This window comes from Leucopleurus acutus, assembly GCF_964270905.1.
Source record: "Leucopleurus acutus genome assembly, chromosome: 3".
Lineage (NCBI taxonomy): Eukaryota > Metazoa > Chordata > Mammalia > Artiodactyla > Delphinidae > Leucopleurus > Leucopleurus acutus.
Genome location: NC_139145.1, coordinates 23886733 through 23899880, shown reverse-complemented (window position 1 = coordinate 23899880; position 13148 = coordinate 23886733). Strand labels below are relative to the sequence as shown.

Sequence of the window (13148 nt, the reverse complement as noted above, 5' to 3'; positions counted from 1 at the left end):
ACCTCACCCTGCAGCCGCACTCCCACCATCACACGTTCCAGCACAGCCTCCCTCCTCAGCGCTCTCCATCACCGCTCCCCCACCCCACCTTGTCCTCCCCAGCCTCCCTCCCCCAAACTCCCCCCAGATAGCCTCAGCCTTGCAGACACACTGGCCCACTCTTCCGTGCTCTCTCTCATTCTCGGCTGCCTGGTCCTCCCCCACTTCCCAGAGCCTCCTCTGCCTGGGGAGGCATCTCCATCCCCCCTCATTGCCCCAGGCCTTTCATTCCTGGACAGTGAGGCTGTACATCTGGTTCAAAGCTGCCCCACCCAAGACCCTGTGCTCTGGGCACCCTGGCCTGGGCTGTGGGGGTTTGGGGCCTCTTTGGGGGCTCTTGGCACCTGGTCATCCTGGTGTGTCAGCCAAGAACTCTGAGTACCCAGCCATGCCCTGACTCTGTCGTGTATGGGTGGGGGTGGGGGGGTCTGGGCAGAGGGATTTACCCCCAGCCTGCACATTCTCAGGTGCTTGCCAAATCCCCCTCTTCTTGGGCTCACCTGAGGGGGACATTGGGTCTGGAGCTTCAGGAAAAAAAGATGGAGAAGGTGCTGGCTTGATATGCTTCCCCTCCCACCCCACCCCACCCCCAGATCCGGGCTTGGGGCTTGGTCTCCCTGGGAGTCAGTTCCAACAGTGAAGGTTACTTTACTAGATGCATGATTTTAAATGGAATCTCCACCATCTGTTCCACCCCCTAATTACAGATGCACAGAATCCGCCTCAGAGGGCAGCGTGAGGGGAGTGATTTAGAGGCTGAGCTGCTTCTGCCTGCATTAGGGCTGGGGAGACTGGGGGGGGCCTCTGGGTATTGCTCACAGCCCCCCAATCCCATCTCTTTCCCAGGGGCCCCTCGTGCCTCTTCTCTTGTTGGGGGAAAGGCTCCTAGAAAGGTGCCCCGACCCCCTAGAGCTGAAAGAGGAAGCAACTGCAATGCTGAGGGAGGGGTCCCTGAGAGATCGCCTGTGTCCCAGGCCCCAAGTCTGGGGAGGCAGGCTCCATTAGAGCCTTAAAAAATTCAGTGGATCGATCTCTTGCCTGCTTCTTGTGCCCTGGGGAGCCACAGGCGCTGGCCTGGCCCAGGTGTCTGCCCACCCCAGGGGTAGCAAGGATTAGTGAGGTTAGGGAGGGGGCGGTTAGAGCAGAGGTGGGGACATCCAGGTTTTGGCAGCAGAGGATGTGGCCAGGCACGCCAGGACCCACCAGGTGTGTTTGCACGTATGTGTCGGTCCTCCTTGGCGCAGCTGGCAGGCCCGACCCCAGCTTGAGCCTTGCCCTGTGGGGCTGGACGGGCACCAGGGGCCGGAGGGGATGGGCCAGGGCCTGGGCCTCAGAGGGTTCCGAGGGACACCCCGAGGATGGGTCTACCTTTGCCTGTGGCTCCGGGGACCTGGGGCCCCGGCCAGCTCGCCGGTGGTGGTGGCGGCCGCGGGCACGCTGCGGTAGAAGCTGGAGCATTCACTGTGGGGAGAAAGGGAGAGAGGCCGGGCTACAGGAATTTTAAAGATTGCTGCAGGCAGGAGGGTCTCTGGAACCTTGTGGAGCGGGCAGTCATGCAGAAGTAATCCTATCGCTGCCTGCCTGCATGGAGGAGAGGAGAGGAGAGGGGGCTGGGAGGGGAAGGATGGCGCAGCCGCCCCTTTCCCACCTCAGCCCCTGCCCCAGCCAGCTGTGGAGGGAGCCCGGGACCCCAGGGGGCTCCCCCGGGGAGGCACCACCCTTCCACCGCTGCCTGTGCCCCCTGGAGGGGCGGCACCGCAGCTGTTGCTCGGCTAGGAGCTCTGGGTTTTATAAATAATGCAGCTTGGAGGTGGGGGCCCACTCAGCCTTGGGTCACCCACTGTGGCATCATCTCCAGCTGGCAGTCCTGTGGCAGAGCCCCTCTGCCTTCCAGCCTGCTCCTCCTCTTTTGCTATGTGAGTTTGGGCCAGAGGCCCAGCCTGTGTGAGCTGGGCCAGGGCAAAGGAGTGTGGAAGAACCCAGAACCCCCTGTCCTTTTGTACCCCGCCCCCACCAGCCTTCACAGGTTAACTGGCCACTGGCTCAGCAAATCCAGGCTGGGAAGGGATGACCCGCTGTACAGGGGCCTCCCCAGTTCCAGCCCCTCCATTTTGCAGATGGAGTAACCAAGTCCAGAGAGGGCAGGGATGGCCAAGGCCAGCCAGCTGATGAGCAGCTCCTTCCTGTCCCATTCTGCTGTCAGTCAAGGCTCTTCTCAGCCTCAGCTCAGCTAAGAGCAGGGCCTGGAGGGCGGGGGGGATGTTTGGGAACGTGGTTGCGGCTGAGACGTTGCCATGGCGATGCTGCAGGATGCTGAGCTGAAGTGGGGGTCTTACAGGGTCTCTGGGGCCCCCAGCTCCACACCCCTGTGGTCTTCTCCTCCTCATCTCCTGTCCCTCACCCAGAGGCCTGTCAGGCAGCTCCGGTGACAGGCTGGGTGGGTGACAGGTGGTGCAGGTGATGGGCTGGGTGGGTGACAAGCTGGGTGGGTGACAGGTGGTGCAGGTGACGAGCTGGGTGGGTGACAGGTGGTGCGGGTGCGAGGCAGGCAGGTGACAAGCTGGGTGGTGACGGGCCCTGCTGATGACAGGCAGGGGGTGTGGTTGGCGGGGATGCTGTCTCCTGGCTGGTGGCCTGTCGCAGCCCCCAACCCTCACGCGTGTGCACATGCACAGACTCTGGGCTCAGAGCTTGGGGCTAAGATACTAATGAGGCTTATTACATGTGGGGGGGCAGGTGCCCAGGCTCACTAATGAGAGGCCTTTAACGAAGAGGGGAGACAGCTGGGGGGCTTTGAGGAATTCGGCTGGCCCTCCTGGTCTGGAGGATAAGCCAGGTCGGGGCCCCACCTACCCTTCCCCCCGGCCACTTGGCTTTGTGTTAATACTACCCACAGTCATGATAGTTACCATTGTCCAAGCGTTTGCTACACTGGCTGAGCCCTTTACATGCGTTTTCTTATTTCAACTCAGCAGTCGTAGGAGGGAGGCACTATTGCCCATTTTATGGATGAGGAATCTGAGGCTGAGAAGGCAAGGGACTTCACGTAACAAGTTTCTGTTGCAGCTGACATTTTAATCTTAAGTCTTTCTGTCCCCAGAGCCCGTGCTCTTAACCATCCCACCAGTAACACTCAGGTCTTGGCGCAGACCCCGACCTTCTCTCAGGGCCTCGGTTTCACTCTTCTGGAAAATGGATGTGCGGTGGAGGAGTGAGCACCATACATGCTTCAGCTCTGACTTGGGTGGCTTCAGGGGCTCCTCCAGTTAACTGCCAAAGCCTCACCCCATCTGGCCCAGATTCTAGGTGACACCCCTGGACTGGAGAGAGGGCAGGGCTTAGTACTGAGGGAGCGGAGCTGAAGGGGGGATACCTGGGGTATCCAGACCACTTCCTGCATTGTGTGGTGGGGAGGCTGAGGCCTGGAGAGGAGCAGCAAGGGCCCAAGGCCACACACCCTGTAAGCTGTAGGGCCCCGTGGGATCCCAGGTCTCCTGGCCTGTTGGAAGGGCGGGGCTGGGAGTGGTGCCAGAGCTGGAGGTCACCTCCTCCTGGACCCCACCCACCAGCCTAGCTTCTGCCCTGGAGGTTGTGAGCCCCTACATCCTGGGAGGGGGCAGGGGGCTGTTGGCCACCTCTTTAGGGCCATGCCCCTTCCCCGTCAGTCTGGGCCCGTAGTGTCAGTTGATCTCCTCCCTTTGGGACCCATTGGGGTGGAAACTCCCTGGCAACAGCTGATGGATGGGTTAAGGCCTTGACATTGGCCTGGGGCCACAGCATGACCCTGGAGCGACCAGGCTAGGGCTGGGGGGCTTGGAGGGGAATTAAGGGAGAAGAATGAGGTCATAAATCTTGGAGCGTCTGGGTTCTCTTCTCCTCGACCTTAATCTCTTACCAAACCTGCTCTCCGGCTGCTCATCCAAGTCTGAGGGTTGAGGGGGGTCCACCTGCCCATTCCCCTCTCCCTCCAACTGATGCCTCCCCCCACCCGAAATTGCACCCCCTATGGGGAAGAACAAGTTGCAGCCACTGCCGCTGGACAGAATTAAGAACTTGTGTGTCTAGACTACTGGATTTGGCCTCTGATTCATAACAGTAGGCAGGGCAGAGAGCTTCACTGCCTCAGTGTCCCCAGCCTTGGGTTTGAAATCCTCTCCTGATGCCTGACTGCTCAGTCAGGAAGGAGTGCTAAGACCAAGAGGGATTTCACAGCTGCAGGACACATGGCCCTGTCCTCAGAAGCCCCATTCTGAGATAAGCAGCACAGTCCTGGCCATGAGAGCCCTCAAACCCAGAGGTGAGGTCTTGAACTCAGGCTGGGTGTGCGCTGAGGCTCAGGTAGGGATGGGTGGTGCTGGGTGGCTGGTCTGTTTTCTGAAGCAAAGGCCGAGGCTGGGGAGAGGCCAGAAGAAGGGTGGAGGTTTGCCTGGGGGCCTGAGGAGCCGTCTGTGGTTGGGGGTGGGAGCCTGGAAGGGTCTGGCTTTCCCATAGTCCCGGGCAGCTGTAGCCTGAAGTTCTGGGGCCCTCCTAGCTCCCCAGGGAACCCGCTGCTGCCCGGCCCTGGGGACCCAGGCGTCCTGGCGGGTGAGGGCGGGTCTCCGGCAGGCGCCCTGCCAAGCCTCGCAGCCTGCTCACCAGGAATCTTGTTGCTGAGAGATGGAAGATCCAGGTCGGGCCTGCAGCTCATCTCTCCCCTCCGGGAGGAGGAGGGGCCCAAAGATTCCTTCCTGCACCTGCCCTCCCATCTGGGGCAGGGCCCTCCTCAGCAGTGGGTGGGGCTGGGGGGCCCAGGACAGGCCTCTAAGGCTCCGTCACATGTCCTGGAGCCTAGCCCAGCCAGCAGTGGGCACCGGGGCACTCTGGAGGCAGAATGAGCCTGGTGTGGCAGAGGAGAGGTGGGGGTAGGGTGCTGAGGCCACAGGGGGCCCTGCATAGGGGCCTAAGCCTGGCCCTGGCCCCCACTGGCTCCCCCAGGGCACAGGGTGAAGAGTTGGTTCTCTTCCATTACGGGAGCGTGATTTTATTCCACGTGTCACGGAGTCTGAGATTAACTTGCTCACCAGTCTGTGACAAACCCCTCACACCCAACACACACATACACACAGGCAGAGACACACGGAGATCCTTGGTCTCACAAACGCACCTTCCACAGACACACATAAGCATTTCCATGCTACAACGCATGGCAGACTCTCACATGCAGATGCACAAGCACACACCGAGATACAGTGTGTAAAGATACACCGAGACCTAGATCCACAGTCTCCAAAGCACAACGTTCTCCCACTCACACTAAGGCCACACAGACAGAGATACAAACAGGCGGTCCAGGGGGATGCTCGCAGCCCTACCTAGACATGCACAGATCAAGGACGCCCGGTGCCCCACAGGCACAGATACACATAGACACACACAACCCCAGACACAGTCTTGTGGGCAAGCCTAGACCAACCGCCACACACACTGAGACAAAGGCCCAGATACATACAGAGACAAAGACAGGCACAGACACACAGCCGGCAGCACGCACACAAGCACAGGCGTGCACACCCGGACACAGACAAAGACAAATAAATGCCCAGAGGTTTTGCTGTGGACAAAATGTGAGGCGCACACACACATCTGGGCCTCCTGCTCGACCTCTCTACCTGGGGACGTGGTGATCTGGCGCCCGTGGCTCCAGGGAGAACTCTGAGGAACCTTCTGCTTGGTCAGAGCCCCCCACCCTGGGCCCAGGGCCAGCCCCCACCTCTGGCTCCCGGCCCGTGGCCGAGGCCATGCAGCCACACCCTCAGCAGCGCCCTGACATCCTACCTTACCCTCCACGTCGTGCACACTCACGGTCACACCGTCTCCTCCTGCACGTGCTCACGACACCCTCCACGCCCGCACACTTATGGTTTCTCCCTCACACCCCCCTCAGGTGTCCCCTCCTTGTTGTCTTTCTCAATCACTGTCCCCACCCCCTCGCCCCGCAGACATGCACAACCTCCAGCACAGCCTTCGTGGCCCACACCCTCGCCTTCTCACGCAGACCCCCATGCACAAATAGAACGCACGGGCTCTCCGCCACAGACCCACAAGCCACGTACACGCGCTCCTTCACATACTTCCTCAGCACCACTCTCACAGACTGATTCACAAATGCAGCACACTCACACACGCACGCTCCCCCGCATACATCCCCACCGCCTTCTCACATGCGCGTGTGCGTGCACACACACACTTTCAGAGCCTCCCTCACACCATCACTTTCCTTCCTCTGTCTCTCACAAACACTCCCTCTGCCAAGAGCGTGGCTCTGCTGCAGAGCAGCCCCTGAAGTACTTGTCACTCTACTCCACCACGTCCTTGGCCTTCCTGGCCTCAGTCTCTTCCCTTCCATCTCCAGCCCTGCATACTGTGGCCTTGTATTCTTTTGCCATTTCTCTGTTTAGTCAACAAGAATATAGAGAGTATTCATTTATTCATTCAACAAATGTTGACTGAGCACTGATTATGGGTTAAGCATTGAGGATACTATGATGACACAGGTCCTTCCCTCGTAGAGCTCTCAATTTTGTGTCCAATTCGTTTGCTGCTTGTCTCATCTGACTAGAATGGAAGGTAACCCTTGATCTTGGATGTTGAGAGATGTGTAGGAGTTCACAGGAGGAAAAGTAGGGGAAGGGTGTTCTAGGCAGAGGGCAAAGCATGTGCAGAGCCTACAAGTAAATGAAGGTACAGTAGGCTGGAAACTGAGGTGATGCTCAGAGACTAGAAGAGAGGCTGCAAAGAGGGAAGAAGCCAGATGTCACAGAGTTTCGATGCCATGCTCAGGGGTTTAGATTTTGTCTAGTGGGCCACAAGGAGTCATGGGAAGTCTTTAGTGACAGGACAGGGTGAGGAAATGATGGTGGTCTGACCTAGAAGAGGTGAGTGGGAAGGAAAGGAGACTCATTTAGGCACAAGAACCAGTGGGGTTCCAGTTCCAGAGCTGTGACCTCCGGAAAGTCACACAACCTCTGTGACCTGGGTCCATCACATGAGGATGGGAGACAGTACCAGAGCCGGGCTTATGGTATATGCTCGGTAAACAATAGGCATTATTGTCAGTTATCGGTAGGACACGGCAGGGCATCAGATGAGGAGGAGATTTTACTGAGCACCTACTGAGTGCTGGGTACTGCGCCAGGTGCTGGGGCCCAGAGGGGAGGTGGTCTGCGGCTTCAGGAAGCTCACACACCGTAACCACAGCTCACGTGGACAACAGAGTGCGGGGTGTGCGGGTGGAGGCAAAGCACCTCGGAAGGTTAGAGGAGCATGAGGGCTCTGGGTGGCTCACGAAGGAGCTGGCATTGAGCCGGACCCTAAAGAGGCTGGTTGAACTTGGGCAGGCAGAGGTGGGAGAAGGAGCTTCGGAGAGAAGGAGCCCTGTGAACGACAGCCTGAGGGCAAAGGGTCTAATCCGGCTGTTGTGCGGGACACAGGAAGGGGGTGTCGTGGGATGGGATTATGGAGGCGAGACCTTGGTGGCCAGGCTAAGAGGGGGGGTCAGCACGGGCTGAGCTGCACTCTAGAAATCCCATGTTTTGGTGGTAACATGGAATGTGTCCATTAGAGACTCTGCTCCAGGCTCCGCCAGTAAGCCGTTGCCCTCTTCGACCTCAGTTTCCCCATCTGTGTGATGAGTTCAGTCTTGTTTAGGAGGGAGTTCCGGTATCATGTCCTGGGGCTGGCCTAGCCTACTTCGTTGGGCATCTTCTGGCCTGGGATTCTGGGTCTCAGCAGTGCTTCCTTCCTGAGCACCCTCAGCCAAAGAAAGGAGCAAAATGAGGGGTTCCCCAGAGGCAGGTTTTGGGCGCTGCAAATGAGGGGCCAGGAGCTCCACACGGAAGGGAGTGGTCTTTGCCTGGATCTGACTCCAAGCCCCAGAGGGAAACCAGAAGAGAATGTCAAGGTCCCTCTTCCCTCTCGCCCTGACCCGTGTGGTGGCAGATGTGGGCCATGTGCCCAGTCCATGGTCCAGGGGGTATCAGGACTATTCTGCCCACTGACAGAGGAGCAGGGCTTGGGTTCAAGAATGTGGCCCAGGGCTTAGAGTCCCCTGGGGTTAAGGAGCCAGGAGGCCAATCTTAGGGTGGCAGAGCCAAGTAAACGCCCATGGGTAACAGGGTTCATTTATATTTGGTGTTGCCAGGAGTTGTGGTCTAAGGCAAGTCCTGGTGACACCCAAAAAAATAAAAAAAGAAAAAAAATGCTGATTTTATAAAGACTGCTTTCTTCCATAGTTGACAAACTTATGATGGTACTGATGGTTGGATACTACTCTTAGAGATGAAAAAGGTCTTAAGGAATCTTCCATATTCCATTCACCAATCTGTGTTCTTGTTCAAAGCAAAATTAATTCCTTTCAAAATTAACGTATTAGCTTAATAATAATTTTTAATCTTCAAATAATCTATCTGTGAGAATGGGAATTTTGGGTAGGAAAAAGTGACAGAAGATGGGACAAAAAGAATTCATAGAAAGACAAAACAGAATTTTTTAAATGGTGGGTACAAACTTCTGTTTCCAACTATATCAGTTTACCTTAGGAAAACATACTAGAAAGGCCAGATAAATCATAAGCAACATTTGACTGTGAGCGTTAGAAAGCTACTGAGGTAACCATGACCTAGAAAAGTAAAATAGAGAAAGAAACTCACTGAAGTGAGAACAATATTCTGCACATGCGTTTCTAGCCCAGTCATTTAGAAACTACTGATGAAGAGCAAAAGTCTGAGAAACCAAACGTGGCTCCTAAGAGGTAGAAAAGCCAGTAGAACGTAGGACAATGTCATAGGACTAAGGAAACCAGAGTTGGAATTGAGAAATAACAAGGCAGCTAGAATTTTAAGGACCAAAATCACAGAGAGAGTAAAGATTCAGAGAACGGAGCTGCATTCAGCAACAGTGTTCCCTTGCAGTATTTTCCATGTATAAAAGGTAGACAAGACAAGATGCTAAGAAGTCAAACAAAAGCTAACTGAAGTCAAAGCAAAGACTTAGTTGGCTCATAATGCTGAAGAGACAAAATTGGGGTTCAGAACCTATGAAAGATTTGTGGCCCAATGGAAAACTAATGATACGAATTAGGACACTGGAAGTCTCTACATACGTGTGTGTGTGTGTGTGTGTGTGTCTGTCTGTCTGTGTGTCCGTGTGTTAGGAAGGTTGATGCAACATCTACATTGAACCTTATAAAGAAGGAAAATGAGTATGAAGTTGGTCCAGGTGACTGAGGTGATCTTCCCCTACCTAAGAATAGGAAATTCTCTCCTCAAGAAAATACAGTTGACCCTGGAACAATGTAGTATTTAGAGCCGCTGATTCCCTGTGCAGTCAAAAATCCACATACAACTTTATGGTCGGCCCTTCTTATCTGTGGTTCTGAATCTGAGGATTCAACCAACCACAGCTCATGTAGTACTGTATTACTTATTGAAAAAAAAATCCATGTATAAGTGGATCTGTGCAGGTCAAACCCAGGTTGTCCAAAGGGCAACTGTAATGTCATTCAGATTCTCTACAACTTGTCATATCCCAAGTCTGGTATTCACTGAAGAACCACCAAGACTACCAAGAAAAGGAGAATTTGAATAAAAAACAAAACAGAATCAGAATCATAGATGACCTAAACATTAAATTTCATACATATTTTGGTAAATATTATCAAGTTCAAGAAAATAGATGACAAGGTGAAGAATTTAACTTGACAACTAGAAACTAGAAACTGATTGAAGTTGAACTGATAGAGTTAAAAATTATACGAAATTTAAAACTCGGTAGTGGATTGGACACAGGTAAAGAGAGGTAAGTGAACTGGAAGATAGAGAGTAGTAACAATATAAAGACTAAAGCACGGGAAACGAAAAGAATAAAAAGTACACATACGCGCATTTGAGACATATGGGCCACAGTAAACATTTTTATCATATGTGTAAACTGGAGTCCAAAGAAAAAAGGAGAGAGAGATTGGGATGAAAACAATATTTCAGAAATATTAACAGCTGAGAGTTCTCTAAAACTAAAAGGAATCTATGGAGCCTTAAATTCAACAAGCACTAAAAAAAAAAGCAACAAGAACAAATACAAAGAAAACCACACCTAAGATCACCACAGTACAATTCATGAACAGCAAAGAAAAACATGACATCTTAAAAGCAGCCCGACGAAAAAGAGAGAGATTACTTTCAAAGGAACAATAGGATTAAGATTACAGTTTACTTCTCAGCGAAACTGAATGGATACTAGAAAATAATGGAATAACATTTTTAAGAGCTAAAGAAAAGAGCTGCCCATTGGGAATTCTAGAGGCAGAGAAATTGTTGTTTGGAAGGAGAGATGCAATAAGGAAATTTGCAGACAAACAAAATTTAGAAAATATTTTCTCATCAGAACTGATGAATTAAATTATAAAGGGAGACCTGCAGGCAGAAGGAAGATTATCACAGATGAAAATAAGGACTTTATAAAGAATTATGTATAACAGAAAGGATAAATAAGTGGATAAACCTAAATAAAATCTAACAACACAAAAGGGTAATAAAATATATCAAAAATTAGAATGCATTAAAACAAATGGAAGAGGAAAATATAGTAAAAGAAATTTAAGATCTCAGCATTGCCTGAGAAGCAGTAAAAGAGCTAATAAGTCATGGTACATGTGTAACTGCTACTTATATAAAAATAACAAGCTAATACAAGGCAAAACGGAATTTGAAGAAATCTCAAAGGAAGAAAGAAGAGCAAAAGGAACATAACAAGGTGGGACAAATAGTAAACAAGGAGTAAACGGTCTGTAAGAAAATACATTAACTGTAAATACTCAAATGACAAGGATTATTGAAACAAACAAAAAACCTAATTCTGTGCCACCTACAAGAGACAAGAGTCAGATTCAAAATGAAAGGATTCAACAATTATGTCATAACAACAATAAGCAAAATTGAAGAAGATTTTTTAATGTTAACATAGATTTGAAAGCAAAAAGTATCACTGGCGATAATGCAGGATAATAAAACCCACTGTTACTTTACAAGGAATATATTATAAATCTAAACTTCAATGCAATATATGAAGGGAAATTCCAAAAATCTAAGTAGAAATAGAAAAATCTGAATTACCTAGATCAGTAACATAGAACCACAACAATAAATCAGCAGATTATAGAAGATCTGAATACCATCATTAAAAACTTTGGCCTAAATTTATATAAAACACTGTACCAACAATGATGGAATATATATATCCCGCAGAAATTTTTAGGTGCACGTGGCACATTTATAAAATTGACTGTATTCTGGTTATAAAACAAGACTCCGAATAAGCAAGAAATTTAAAACTATATAACCAATATTTTAGCAAATAGTTGGATATTAAAGACATACTTCTGATCATTATGTAGGTTAAAGATAAAGTTGCAATGGGAATTAGAATTTTATTAATTGAATGATAATGAAAACATGCCATAACAAAACCTGTGGGTTGCAAATAAAGCTGTGGTCACAGAGAAGTTTATGTATTCCAATTATACTCTCTAAATGTAAAAGGGAAAGGAATAAAGCAACTAGAAGATAACCTATCACCCTGAGGTAGGCAGCTCCTGAACTGTACCTGATGGGGTAGGCAGGGCAGAACTTCAGGAGGCCAGCTGAGAGCACGGTGAACACTATGTCAGGAGCAGTCTCCAAGAAAGAGAATTTAATGTACAAAAGGATGACTAAAATATATTTAAGAGCTAGCACCCTGACCCCTCTTAAGGATGACTTACGTTGCTGGGGAAAAAATAAGAAGTGCTCGATGTAGCAGGTGAATAGCTTTATAATTCCCAGGAGAATCTTGGTACCAGGACCACACAATGAAGAACTTGGAGTCCCCATGGCTAATCCAGCAGAGAAAAAAGGAGGAACAGAGATGCGAGAGAAAATAAAGGGAACTCTTGGTGCAATCCGGTGCTGCTGCAGGCCCAAGTCCAGGTATGTGCTCTGTATCTCCACATCTTAAATAAAAGCCACCATGTTCCTCAGTCTTTCAGGTACTTAGAATTTCTCTTTAGAACCTGAAAATGGGGTCAGGTTTCCGGTCTGCATTGCTAGAGTACAAAATAGAGGCAGGATGTTTGAAATAGTTCTCCATCTGGCAGAGGAGGCCTTGAAGCTGTGAGCCACTCGCTGCAAACCAGCAGGACATGAAGGATTCTTGAGCAGATCTGAAGCTACTGGGAGGCCTTTGAGGAGTTAAATCCCATAGTAAATACTGTACCTTCAATGGCCCCTTCTCCCTCTCTGTCCAGTCTTCCTCCACTCCCGTGGGGGCCCAAAGGGGTTAAATGAGCACTCTTTGACTTGTACTTGGTGGTCCCAGAACTTGACTTGGGCTTGGAGACTTCCAGGAAAAGTCTGCCTTCCATCTACTGGCTTGGGTTTCTTGGTCTCTCTGCTCCAGGCTAATCCCTTCAACCTGCTTTTCCCATTTCTGCCAATAATCCCCCTCTCCAGACCTTCCTAATGCTCTTCTGGGGCAGGGGGGAGACTTACTGAGGGCAATGTTTATTTCTAGAGGGAGAGGTGACCACATGACTTCACACTGGTCGTCCCCTTGATTATTCAGTTTCTGTCTAGATTAGTCGTGGGTGTTTGTGCACCCCAGCCTCACCCCCAGGAGGCTTTAGAACACTGTCCTTATCTCAGCACTGAGCCTCTATCTAGCCTCCTTCCCTCTCTCTCCTTACCCATCTTTACCCACAGACTCGCAGGCTTTCTGGACCTCAGAGGAAGATAAGCACTTCACAGAACCTCTGCTACAGAACCAAACATATTGAAATGACTCTACGAAGATACTGAAACAACAGAAAAAGAATACATGACAATTGTTTCTCCTGAGGGTTCAGTTACCTAGGGGGCCTTTAGCAAACTTTGACTGATAAATCTAACCTTTCCTTCCTTGGTAATAGTTGATCACACTGTGAGGAAAACAAGTTAGAGAATGGAAAAATAATATTTGGATTTCAACGAAATAATAAAGATGCAGGGACTATCTTTGACTTTTGCAAGGTAAGAAGAGAGTTTACATTTTGATTATTTGAT

At 50.8% G+C, this 13148-nt stretch overlaps 1 protein-coding gene across 1 annotated transcript in view; it reads left to right on the top strand.

Moving 5' to 3' along the window:
* LOC309960020 (uncharacterized protein) overlaps positions 1–12868 on the top strand; it is a 345721-nt gene extending 332853 nt beyond the window's left edge. The window contains exon 6 of the mRNA XM_082836572.1: positions 11895–12868. Coding sequence (XP_082692698.1) covers positions 11895–11992 — 98 coding nt within the window. The 3' untranslated portion in view covers positions 11993–12868. The remainder of the gene's footprint in view (positions 1–11894) is intronic.
* Positions 12869–13148: the final 280 nt, after the last annotated feature.